The sequence below is a fragment of the Chanodichthys erythropterus genome, chromosome 4, assembly GCF_024489055.1.
Source record: "Chanodichthys erythropterus isolate Z2021 chromosome 4, ASM2448905v1, whole genome shotgun sequence".
Lineage (NCBI taxonomy): Eukaryota > Metazoa > Chordata > Actinopteri > Cypriniformes > Xenocyprididae > Chanodichthys > Chanodichthys erythropterus.
In genome coordinates, this window is record NC_090224.1 from 16,324,481 (window position 1) to 16,337,407 (window position 12,927).

Genomic DNA, 12,927 nt, shown 5'->3' on the forward strand with positions numbered 1-12,927 from the left:
CTAGTGATAAGTCGAGATTGACTCACCAAATGCAGCATCAGTCAGAATCACAGGCTTTACTTCACAGTTTTAAGAAGTAGTGGAAACAGTTGGGCGGCACAAGCTGGCTTGTTGTGATGCCACGAAATGGCAAAGGCTTAGCTCATGAGTATTAATTATGGACACAGAAATAAATATGACCTGTTACTGTTTTGATTATAATTAGTATAGTCATCATATAATTGTATATAATCATTAGTTTTCAGCCTTTACAGACCCAGGGGCAGCCCCATCCAGGGACCCCAGTATAAAAAATTCTGACACTTTGTATTATAATAGCATAGCAATGTATTATATAGCATAGGCATATATTTGAAAAGTATATGGAATAAATGTTAAGATATTTTTGTGACTATATTTATGTATTTATATTACCTAAATAATAATAATATTAAAAAAGTAAATAATTATTTATTGATTGATTTATTTTATTACTAATAATGGCAATAATAATCATTAATATTTTTATTTTTATTACTGTTCTTTAGTGATTTTTATCATGGTTAATTTTATACTAGAGCATACAGTGAAATTCTAGAAAATTGTGTACTTCCATGCCAATATTTATTTGTTACATAATATTTACATACAAATGGTAAATGATACATATAAAATGTGTATATATTTAAATATCAAAATATTAAATAAATATATTTTAATTAATATTTTAATTATCATTTTATATTAAAAGATTAAATAGATTAAATAATACAATGAACAGAATAACCAATTATTTATATAAATATTAATATAAATTCAATTATTGCAGGCATTTATTAATTTATTTATAAAATATTATACTATAACATTACAAAATGTGGGGCAATCCCCCAAAGCACTCACTATAACTGGCGGCTATATGGGCATTTATTTTCTTTGTTGAATTTGGTTGGTTGAAATTGGCTCTGAAAGTCGCTTGTTGTTCGATTTACTGTTTATTTCAGCAAACTACTGTGGAATGGATTTTATTGCTCCATGTCACAGCTGGTCTCTGAGCACATTATGTGTGATAATGCCAACTGACCTCCATTACTGGTGCCCCACTGTCCAGGACAGGGCCACACCTGGCAATATGAACCTTGCCCACCAGCCGTCAATGGATTGGGAATGGAGGGAATTAGTTTATTTACCAGTGATGCCATTAGGAAATATATACACAGAGGTTAACTGTTCTAATGCCATAGAAACCATAATTTTTTTTTACTCTAATCTGATGTTAAACTACTAACAAAACCCTAAATAAAAAAAAAAAACAACAACAACAACTAACATTTCCACTATTCTTATTGGCATTTAATTTGTATATTTTGCAATAATTTGTCTTTTAAGCTCTTTCCTTTTTACCATGCCACTTATTACATGGATGATCCCCCTTGGGCAACCTGATTTTAGTGGTGATAGTTGACGGGTCAAACCCTTGTAATAGTTCAACCTACATGACATGTTAGTAGTTATTACAGACATGAATTATTACTAATGGTTTGTGCATAGTGATATTAGACACAGCAGTAATTCATATGTTGATGCGTTTCAAATATAAACGATTCAAAAACAATTGTAATTGTTGTAAGTTTTACCCAGTTGGCCTGCTATTAAAATATGTCTTGTCCTTTTTTGTTCTATGTTTCATTCATGTAATGAGTAGAGATCTAACAGAAGGGTGATGAAATCTCATTTAATAGCTTTCTGCTCCAGAGGACCATGTCTGAGATAGAAGTGCAGACACCAGGAGCCGATTTATTGACTTGTGTTTAATTATCATCAACGGTTCCATGTGGTGCGGCACCCTGTGATAATCTCACACCAACTGCATCACCATCTCTCACTCTCTCTCTGCTAACCAACATCTCAATATTGAGCAGGGCTCTTTTGAAGTCAGGCAGAGGAACACTCCTCTGCTGCTAATAGGCTTGACAGCATTGCGGAGGAGAAAGACAGCGTCAGTCTTACCAATCGCCTCGCTGTCCTCAGAGACTAAAATGAGTGTGTGATTCCTCCATCTGATATCTCGCTCCAACAGGCAAAAAGATCCACCTCAGCTCCCTCCTGTAGCTTTTTGCTGATATCAAGCACTGCTTTTTACCCAGCCGGAAAGAACAGGCGAAAATCCCGCAGCTGCCACAGTAGGTAAAAGGCTTGTGTGTGCCAATCCTCAACAGCACACCGGCCGAGAGCATATGGACTGATGACTCACTGTGGTTAAAGGGGAAGAAATGTGAAGATACCTGGGACTTTCAGAGCTGCCCTTTCCGGCCATCCTTTTTCTTTTATCAGATATTTAGACATGGCTCATCCAAACTTATTTATAATCTATTACTATTTGCAAGTTGTTTGTTTTTAAAGAGAAACTGTTATGCCTTGTGCTGCATCCGAAATCGCATACTGTCTGAATAGGTACTGCATTTGAATTTGAGCTTACTTCATGACCATTAAAAAAGTATGCACTACTGTATATACAAACCCGATTCCAAAAAAGTTGGGACAATTTACAAATTGTGAATAAAAAAGGAATGCAATAATTTACAAATCTCATAAACTTATATTTTATTCACAATAGAATATAGATAACATATCAAATGTTGAAAGTGAGACATTTTGAAATGTCATGCCAAATATTGGCTCATTTTGGATTTCATTAGAGCTACACATTCCAAAAAAGTTGGGACAGGTAGCAATAAGAGGCCGGAAAAGTTAAATGTACATATAAGGAACAGCTGGAGGACCAGTTTGCAACTTATTAGGTCAATTGGCAACATGATTGGGTATAAAAAGAGCCTCTCAGAGTGGCAGTGTCTCTCAGAAGTCAAGATGGGCAGAGGATCACCAATTCCCCCAATGCTGCGGCGAAAAATAGTGGAGCAATATCAGAAAGGAGTTTCTCAGAGAAAAATTGCAAAGAGTTTGAAGTTATCATTATCTACAGTGCATAAAATCATCCAAAGATTCAGAGAATCTGGAACAATCTCTGTGCGTGAGGGTCAAGGCCAGAAAACCATACTGGATGCCCGTGATCTTCGGGCCCTTAGACGACACTGCATCACATACAGGAATGCTACTGTAATGGAAATCACAACATGGGCTCAGAAATACTTCCAGAAAACATTGTCGGTGAACACAATCCACCGTGCCATTCACCGTTGCCGGCTAAAACTCTATAGGTCAAAAAAGAAGCCATATCTAAACATGATCCAGAAGCGCAGGTGTTTTCTCTGGGCCAAGGCTTATTTAAAATGGACTGTGGCAAAGTATAAAACTGTTCTGTGGTCAGACAAATCAAAATTTGAAGTTCTTTTTGGAAAACTGGGACGCTATGTCATCCGGACTAAAGAGGACGAGGATAACCCAAGTTGTTATCAGCGCTCAGTTCAGAAGCCTGCATCTCTGATGGTATGGGGTTGCATGAGTGCGTGGGGCATGGTCAGCTTACACATCTGGAAAGGCACCATCAATGCTGAAAGGTATACCCAAGTTGTAGAACAACATATGCTCCCATCCAGACATCGTCTCTTTCAGGGAAGACCTTGCATTTTCCAACATGACAATGCCAGACCACATCCTGCATCAATTACAACATCATGGCTGCGTAGAAGAAGGATCCGGGTACTGAAATGGCCAGCCTGCAGTCCAGATCTTTCACCCATAGAAAACATCTGGCGCATCATAAAGAGGAAGATGCGACAAAGAAGACAGAAGACAGTTGAGCAACTAGAAGCCTGTATTAGACAAGAATGGGACAAAATTCCTATTCCTATTTCCTATTTCGCTTCACTTCCATTCATAAATCCTCTCTTGTGGCCTCATGGGAGATTAATGTGTCCATCGAATGCACACTTCAGAATCTCTACTGAAGTAATAGGTCATCCGAGGACTTTTCACCTATTGTTTTTCGAATACTGTGTATTCGGACATACTACTCTTTTTTTTGTACTTTTTTTTTTGTACTTTTTTTTCCACATACTATATATTAGGGAAGTATTCGACTTCTGATGCAGTGTTGATTTTGTTTTTGGTGTCGCGATTTAAACCGAAACGCGATCTAAACCGAACGTGATTTCAACCAAAAAAAACACAAATTTGTGAAAATGGTGACATCATGCAAATGCGAATTACATGTTCAGTCTATAGGCGTGTAGTGTTTCTTAAAGTGGCATTGCCATCTAGTGGCCTGGCATGCATAATATTAAGTATTTGGAAGTTTTTGTGGATCTGTGTGAATGGGGCTTGTTTTGAGAATGTTGTCGCCAGTATGTAAAAAAACGCAAAGATAAAACTTTTCAGTTTTTAGTACATCGTTGTTGTGTAAATGTACCCTAGAATGTATATATATATATATATATATATATATATATATATATATATATATATATATTTAAATAGTACGAAAGAATAGTAGTAATGGTAAGACATTTTAACCACAGCTCAAGAGCTCTAATTCCAACTACATAAGTTTGTGATTGTTGAACTGCTTTGAACGTGTTTCGGAAATGTCACACCCCTTACCATAACCGCATTTTCCGGGGTGGAAAAGACCTTGTCATGTCAACAGCACGCTTCGAACGCAACTCAATCAAGCCTCACCCTCTTTTTTCGTATGCCTTAAGTAGGAATTATTTAAATAAGGAGTATAGTGAAGTTTTAAGTTCCCAGAAGAAAACTCAAGACTACAATCGAGGTGTTCCAGGGAGTTCAGAAGCAGTGCTTACTGATATAGAGATGTGCTTTGTAACTTTGCAGACCTTTTTCCAGCTTAAACCACAACATTTCACAATAAAGAAAGTTTCCAATCTGATAAGCATAATGCATTTTAATTTATTTTGAAGCATCTGCACTGTTGCAAGTCTTACAGTCACACATAGTCTACTACTCTAAGAATTACTGTGAAATTAGGTGTGTGGCCTATTGAGTCTAAAAAGGAACCTGTTTTGTGGCCCCTGAGCTTTGAGTAGTCCTGACAGCAACATAAAAATTGCTTTCAGTGAAATGAAAACAGATAGCCAGTTTCCAGATCTTTTATGAGGGAGTAAACTACATTAAGTGCATACCAAAGCTTAATAAATCGAGTTTCAGAAGACAAAGGAGATGCGTTTTATATCCTGTCTCACCTGGCCATAAGGATAGTGGTGAGGCATTTCAGAGGTCTTATTATTGGGTTATAGCCACCTTTCACTGGTATTGATCGCACAGTATTCCCCCATAGTCTGCACACTGTCAGGAAAAAAAGGTATGGCGCTGTCACTGGGGCAGTACCCTAAGGTACAAAAGTTTTTTGTTTTTTTTTATGTTTCATACTTTAGGTATTTGAAATTATTATTTTTTTATACTATAGCATATAGTGAAATACTAGGGAAATATTTACTGCCTTGACAATAATATTTATTTATTGATTTATATACTGAGTTATTTGTTTGTATGTTGTTTGTTATTAATTGTAATATCAATGATAATTTGCACGCATTCTCTTTGACATGTCCATGACCTGTTTAATCTTTGAAGGTCTAAATACAGCAAAATTTGGTCCTGTAGCTGCTAAACTCCTTCTGGCTACGCCTGCTGCAGTAGCCACGCCCCAAACTCATGCTATTGGTTGACCTGGAAAGACACTGACAGACCTGAGCAGAAGGGCTCAATGTTTACACTTTTGGGGGAGATAGATCCATAAATGGCATACTAATAGTAGTCAATGACCAGTGAATTGGGTTGAGAGAATGTATTTCAACACAAATATTCTTACATACTTCACCTTTAAACTTATTTCAGTTAGTTGCCAAGGTGATATTTCTAAATTTTTTGAGTTTTTCATCTATTATTTATATTTTATTTTATTTCAGTTTTATTTCAATTAACAAAATTGTAATCCACTAGTTGAAGTGGCCTCAAGTGGCTTTAATATTGAATGCATAATTATGTAACTTGTGCTATAATGTGCATTATCACTATAAAATGTTTGCATTTAGTGGGTTGTTTTATGTATTTCAGTGTTTGAGGGGGATTCTCTCATTTATCGGAGAAGATTGCGAGTGTATTGAATCCCAAAATAACTCACTAATTCATGCACAAGATTTATTGGCAGGGAAGGAAGCGCAAGTGTAATTTTTACCACTCCAGATTCATTTCCACATTTGGAATGTGGCATCACTCTCGTAGCACTCGAGGAGGTGTGACATTAGAGTGGAAAGAGATGTGTGGAAAAACATCACAACTCTGCATATGTATGTGTGACTGCCGTAGTCATTCAGATGAAAAGCATCCTTCTGTAGATGTTTTTCTCATGAATGTGTGTTGTCCCTGACGGTTGTCTGAATGACGGAAATGACCTGACCTTTTCAGTTTTACAGAGCCATCGGGATGCATTGAGTCAGCTCACACTGGAGAAAACTGACACTATAGCCGTTTGATGCATAATATTTATGTAGCTAGCAAAAAATGTATCAGTAACACACTTGACACAATATGGAGCTTGACTGATTCATTAGTTAATAAGTACAAGCAAAATTGTCACTGGATATTTTTGGGTAATTTTAGCTAAAACTTGGTGAACTACCTTTCTGACTGCTGCCTAGCATGATGCTAGCTGATGTTACCACATTTAGCTAAGCTAATGCTGAGATACTAGCACACACAGATATTTGGGTAAAATTAACGCAGTTGTTTTATTTTGATCTCCCAGCATTAAAACTGCTCAGTTTCCAGAACGGTCCTGCCAACTGGCTTGGTGCAGTCCGTGTTTACTGAAGCTGTTGCTCTAATTTGCGTCCCCTGTCATTCCCTAACCCACTTCCTCTCCCATCCGCACCCACTCTGCTGGATATCACTGACTCCAAAGTGTCTTTCAGTGGAAGCAGGTGCCCTGCATTACCCTTCATTATGTCAGTGTATCTCCAGCACTCAAACTGCTCTATTCTCCTAATCTAATTCAGGGTGCTGTAATTTGCGTTCCTTTGGCTAGGCACAAGACGGCAGCCGTCCAAAATCCTTAACAAGCTTGCATAGATGTTTAAGTACCTTTTGATAGAGTAATAATTCATGTAAATGCCAGTTGTTTGAAAAATAGTTTACATTTATACCTATGTTCCTGGCCGAGTGCTGCTTTTCTTGTGATGTCCGTTATGTATATTTTTGCAAGTGCACCTGTTGCAATTCTTCATTCACCTTGTTGAAAAGTCCATCTTAAGCCCCATTTGGATGGTAATTGTTTCTTATGGGGACATGAGTTATTTTCAACATTTACAGGGGCTAGTCTGTGATTTCATTGCTGTCCGAATCCAGAATGTCAGTTTTTACAGCCAAATTACCTACTGATTTTTGACAAACACCAAGGATGTGTGGTAATTTCATTGCCATCTGAATGCACATCTCTGAGTTTACAAGAGTAGATCAATTCAAAATTCACTGACCTTCTTGACCACTGCGGAGCACAGTACGGTAACAGTTGCGCTTCACTGTAATTTTCATGTATTTTAAAGATGTACACTTTTATTTTTGAAACGCTGGAAGGTATTCACAAGAACAATATTTCATCACTGCTCATCCTCAGAGAGTGGGAGCTGTTAAGAGCAAAAAGGAAAAAAAAAAAAAAAAGTATGTAAACATTCAAAACGGGCCATTATTGTGGCAGCAATACATGTAATACAGTAAAAAAAAAAAAAAAAAAAAAAGCAGCTTTATGTTTACCTCATGTAAATAAAAGCCTGCATTAGCTTATTATAATCAACATTGTGTCTGGTCTTGTTGGTTGAGAATTTGGTCTCACCGTTTAATTTAATGGATTAGGTTCTTGTTGTTCCAGTGAGTTTGTGGTTTCAGTTTGAGCAAACCTGTTTCCAAGTGATGTTTTTTTCTTGTTTAACTGGGACTTCTAAGCATCTAGTCCTCTATCCAAAGGTTTATGCTTACCACATATATTACAATTATTTTTATGCCAATTTTACAGAGAGCAGTTGCAAACAGTTTGTTCAGAGGCCCTGAAGGGCAAGGTGAAACATTATTTTCGAAGTGTCTACATTGTTTATTTTTTCTATTGTGTGTACCATAAAAATTGGCAAACGAAATCTCAATGATTCCTCATTTTCTTTGAACATTTTCCCTGCATGCTCAAGCTGCCCTGGAAGGGCAACAGATGAAAACAAAATGTATTTGTTTTTTAGTGCTGTCAGTGAAATCGATTGATCGTGATTAATCGCATCTAACACACACATATATAAATATAAATATATATATATATGATTAATCGATTTGACAGCACTTATTTTTTTCCTATTCTAACTTGTGTTGATACAAAAGAAAAAAAAAAAATGGTGCATGGAATGATTAAACTGATCTGATGAACTCATGATCTGTGTGTGTGTAGGAGCTCGAGGAGCGTCTCCGGCAGCAGCACCACATGGAGCTTCAGACTCTGCGGGAGGCTCACAGGCAGAACATCGAGACTCTGAAACAGCAGTCAGAGCAAGAACTGCAGACTCTCCGCTTTGAACTGGAGGATGAGGGCAAGGCCATGCTGGGTAGAACAGCCACTAATTCACACACATTTACACACCTGCTGTAAAACCCTACTTAAACCTTTTTATTATTTATTCTAGTTTGAATGCAGTAGGAATGAATGTTTGCACTGACATTTTGCAAGTGATGAAATCAGATCTATTTTCAGTGATCTCTAATATCTATATAGGTTACCATAGTAATGACTTACATGTCAGCAAAAGAGTAGCTGGCACAATGAAAAAAAAGGCAAAAAGCTGAATATTTTGCTATTGCTTATAGAAATCTAAACTGAAATGCATGTTTAGACTTTTCTATCTATCTATCTATCTATCTATCTATCTCTCTCTCTCTCTCTCTCTCTCTCTATATATATATATATATAATTACTTTTTCACAAGACAAGTATTATTTTAAAACCCTGTTTATAAAGAACAGCAACATTGGATGGTTTACAGTGGGGTTTTTTTCCCCACTTTATTATTTTATTTAATTTTTTTGCTGTTCAGACAACAAATAACTAAACTGATTTGTGTCAGATTGCCCAAAAAAAATGCTAAATGCATTTTCTGTGACAACATTGCATGATTTTCAAAGTTCAAATTAAAATGTAATTTATTCAATTAAATGTATTAAAATTTTATTAAAGTTGCTTCAATTTGTGCTCATCTTGAAATCAGCTCAAAAACTAACAAAAACATGCCACAAATATATTCAGAAAGCTGGGAAAACTAAAATAAAAAATAACTTTGTAAATATTTTAGTTTTGTATAATTTTATTAGATGACTTGTTGACTTCAGATTCAAGAATCCATTATACATCAAAATGATTTGCTTATTTGCATTTTATTGGTAATGTTTATAATTGTTTGATTTAAAGCACATTTGTATTTGCTTTATACTCCAAGCAGTGTTGGAACTAGATGTCCAATATAAACTCCTGAAGAGATCTACAGCTCTAATTATAGCTCAATCTCTTTGAAATAAGGTATAATTGGAAGAAACTGGAAAGCAGCAATAATGAGAAAGTGCAGACAGGAAATTGCAGGTGGGGGAACGAGTGTCACTTCCATTTCCAGCCTGTGACGTTTATGCTTTAGGGAGAGTTGGAGATGAATGATGTTTAATTCAGCTCCAGACAGCCGTTCATCTCCCTGGAATAGTCTTGTTTTTACATTCACCGAGTCTCTCTCTTTCTCTTGTTCTTCTCTCAGCATCCCTGCGTTCAGAGCTGAACCATCTCCACGCATCAGCCATTGAACACATGCGTCAGACCCATCAACAGGAAACTGCGGCTGCCAAACAGGAACTGGAGCGTGCTTTGGAGCAGAGCAGAGTACAGGTAAACTTCCTCCACAGCAGTTTATTTTGATATTTTTTGCACACGGTTATTGTGGTGTCATCAATTTTAGATTTGCTTGCCATAAATGTCACACACAAAAAGCTTAAATTGATAGTTTTACATGTCGATCAAATGCCCCCATCCTCTCTAATACATATAATACTGTTCAAAAGTTTATTTATTTTATATTTCAAAAAATCAGTAATAGTGTGAAATGTTATTACAATTTAAAACAGCTACTTTCCATTTGAGTATATTTTAAAATGTAATTTATTCCTGTGATGGCAAAGCTGAATTTTCAGCATTACAGCATTACTCCAGTCTTCAGTGTCTTCAATTGCTTTACAGGAGACGTTTTTATTTTCTGCGTTTTTTTTTAAGTTCTTATTTAAAAAAATATATATATATTGCTAGTTTTCAGTATTTTTGCTGTAGACTGTCCTAGCTTCTCTGCCAGTTTATTCCCATCATTCTCCGACTGTCTCCTACTGTCCTATTGTTTCTTAATGGAGACAGTGACTAACAGTAAGTTCAGCAAGTGAATACCTTTCCAAGAAAGGACAAATCAATAGCGTTCTGCCAACAGTTGGCTGCTATGAAAAAAAAGGGCCTTTATAAATCTTGTTGTCATCTGGCTCATGTATAAGAGGACAGTTAAACAAAAGAAACGTTGACAGGATTGTTGGCCAAGCAACTGAAAGGTTGTACAGTTTGAGTCTCAAACACAGGCCTCAGGGGGAAATGTGTCCATGAAACGCACATGAACACACTGAATCAAACTGCAAAGCACTCTTGCATCTCTGTAATGGCCCATGATTAGAGTAAGTGCCAAATACAACAAAATTGCTTTTTCCCTATGTAAATTCTAGGGGGAAATTAAGTTTTACAAAAAAAAAGTACTATTTCATTCTTTCTACATCATTTCACGTTTAATTCAATCTGTTATTTGAGGTTTGTGAAATTTACTGGGCGAAAATTGTTTCTACACCAATTTGTTTTTCAGTGCACTCTATTTTTATCTGTTCATCTGGATTGTCTTGATACTTTGGTCTTCAGACACATGCTGGTCTTATGTAATATTTCATTTTGTCGACTTTTTTGGGGCTTTTAAAGGATAAAATACAGAAAGGCATTTTTTTTTTTAAATGTAGTTTTCCAATAATGGAAAAATTTGTGAAAAATTTGTGAATTATTTAAATGGTTCCGTTTAGTTTTTTTTAATTATGAGAAAGTATTGTGGGAGTTTCTAACACAAGCTGGGCTCAAATTGGTGCCCCCAGGTAAACTTTTGTGAGCATGACAGTAGCTGTTTCCATCCTCCTATTTTCATGCACATTTTGGGATATCGCATTAAAAAAAATAACGCTGGATGGAAACGCCAAGCAGTGCATAAAATCTAAAAATGCTCTCAATTGAGGTGGATACATGATGGAAATTTATTAAATAAATCCCTTGATGCATAACAAAAAACTCTTTGCCTCAACAGAGGATGTGATTGGAAAACTGGATTAACCAGTGGACCAATCGCATCTCAAATGTTGGTTTGGTCATTCTGAAATGCCTAGGCCAAAGTCTGTCATCAAAAGGATTTTGGTTTAATTCCCTCTGAGACGCAAGTCATTTATAGAGGAAAAAAGTGCCTCAGTGGCTTCCCCGATTGCAGCAACTTCCATTTTTATTACATATATTCTCTGCCAATTTCCCAGGAAGTGGCAGTTTTGTTCTCTTGAACACATGGGATGGATATGGTGCTTTATTTGCAAATGTTTTATGCAATATTTTAATTTTGCACACAAGTTAAATTTGCAACTTTGGATGGAATACTAATTAAACTGCCTGCCCCAATTATGCTTTTTCGAATATTATCTTTCATGCAGTGTGTAACATAGCTGTTTGTGAATGTTTTAACTAAAGTTATTGTCTTCTAAAAAAAAAATCAATTCTGAACTGCCGAAACGAGTTGTCAGCAGTTCCATTCTCAATTCCTGTTACAAACCTATTTCGGTTTGTAACAAATTTGCATAATGCCAACATGTGATTTTCATTGGCTGCCCCGAACACTGTAATTGTAGCTGCGGCCTGGAAGAGTTTGGTTCATGTTGTTGACATGTCAAGAAAAAGCTGTTTTCTGTGCTGTGAAAGCAAATCCACTTGGAATTGCTTGGACTCCATGCTGGAATTGATACAGTAAAAATGACACTATTGTTACAGTTTGTATCACTGTGTATCAAGTGCTGAGGAAGCGTCCAGAGCTGAAATTCAGATATGGCAATAGCGCTGTAAGACCGTAGACCAATCACAACAAACTGAGCCATCTGACCAATCAGAGCAGAGAAGGCTCTCTGAAGGAAGTAGTTTAGAGAGACTGGATCTTCGAACAAACTGTTTTCAGATTATTTGAGAAATTAGGTTATGTGCAATGTATATTATGAGATGCATGTAAACCTATTATAGGAGACCTCCAAAACAAAATTAGGAACATTTAAAATAGCTTAATAGGGGCTCAGATCGTTTCGTGAAAACTCGCCTAATGTCCCTCAGACAATAGCAGAGGTCAAAGGGGAAATTCAGTGTGATCTTTGCTAAAGAGAGGCTGCAAACTCAGAGAAAACAGCGTCAGTGTTGTTCATCTCTCTCAGGAGTTGAACAAACCCTGCTCTGCTGGCGTCGGAAAGAAATCTATTTTTGCTAAGCATTCACTAAGCGTTTCTAGCCACAGTGCGTCATACATCATCCAGGAATAACAAATGAGAGTACACAGAAAACGCAGATACACCTTTTTTGGGTCAAACTGTGAATATTTGTATCTTGTGAGATTAGAATTGTTTCATTGCATCTACAATCAAATTGCGCGCCTGTCTCAGGGACTCAGTTGACTTTGTTGTGTTCAGTTTTCTGTAATGCCCTCACGTACTCTCAGTAATGTCCCTGACATCATAAGGCTGGGAGAAAAAAAAAAAAAGCTTAACCTTCCCCCAAGACTCCTGCCGATCCCACTAGTTATGACAGCAGAAGCAGATGTGTCATGAAAGTGCCGTGAGAAACATGGGTTTATGTTTTCTAGTTCA

The 12,927-nt window shown here is 36.6% G+C and overlaps 1 protein-coding gene across 1 annotated transcript in view; it reads left to right on the top strand.

Moving 5' to 3' along the window:
* The window catches only part of fam184ab (family with sequence similarity 184 member Ab), a 161,764-nt gene that overhangs the window by 109,575 nt on the left and 39,262 nt on the right, over positions 1 to 12,927 (top strand). Inside the window, exons 12-13 of the mRNA XM_067383181.1 lie at positions 8,387 to 8,540; positions 9,732 to 9,859. Of these exons, the coding sequence (XP_067239282.1) occupies positions 8,387 to 8,540; positions 9,732 to 9,859 (282 nt within the window). The remainder of the gene's footprint in view (positions 1 to 8,386; positions 8,541 to 9,731; positions 9,860 to 12,927) is intronic.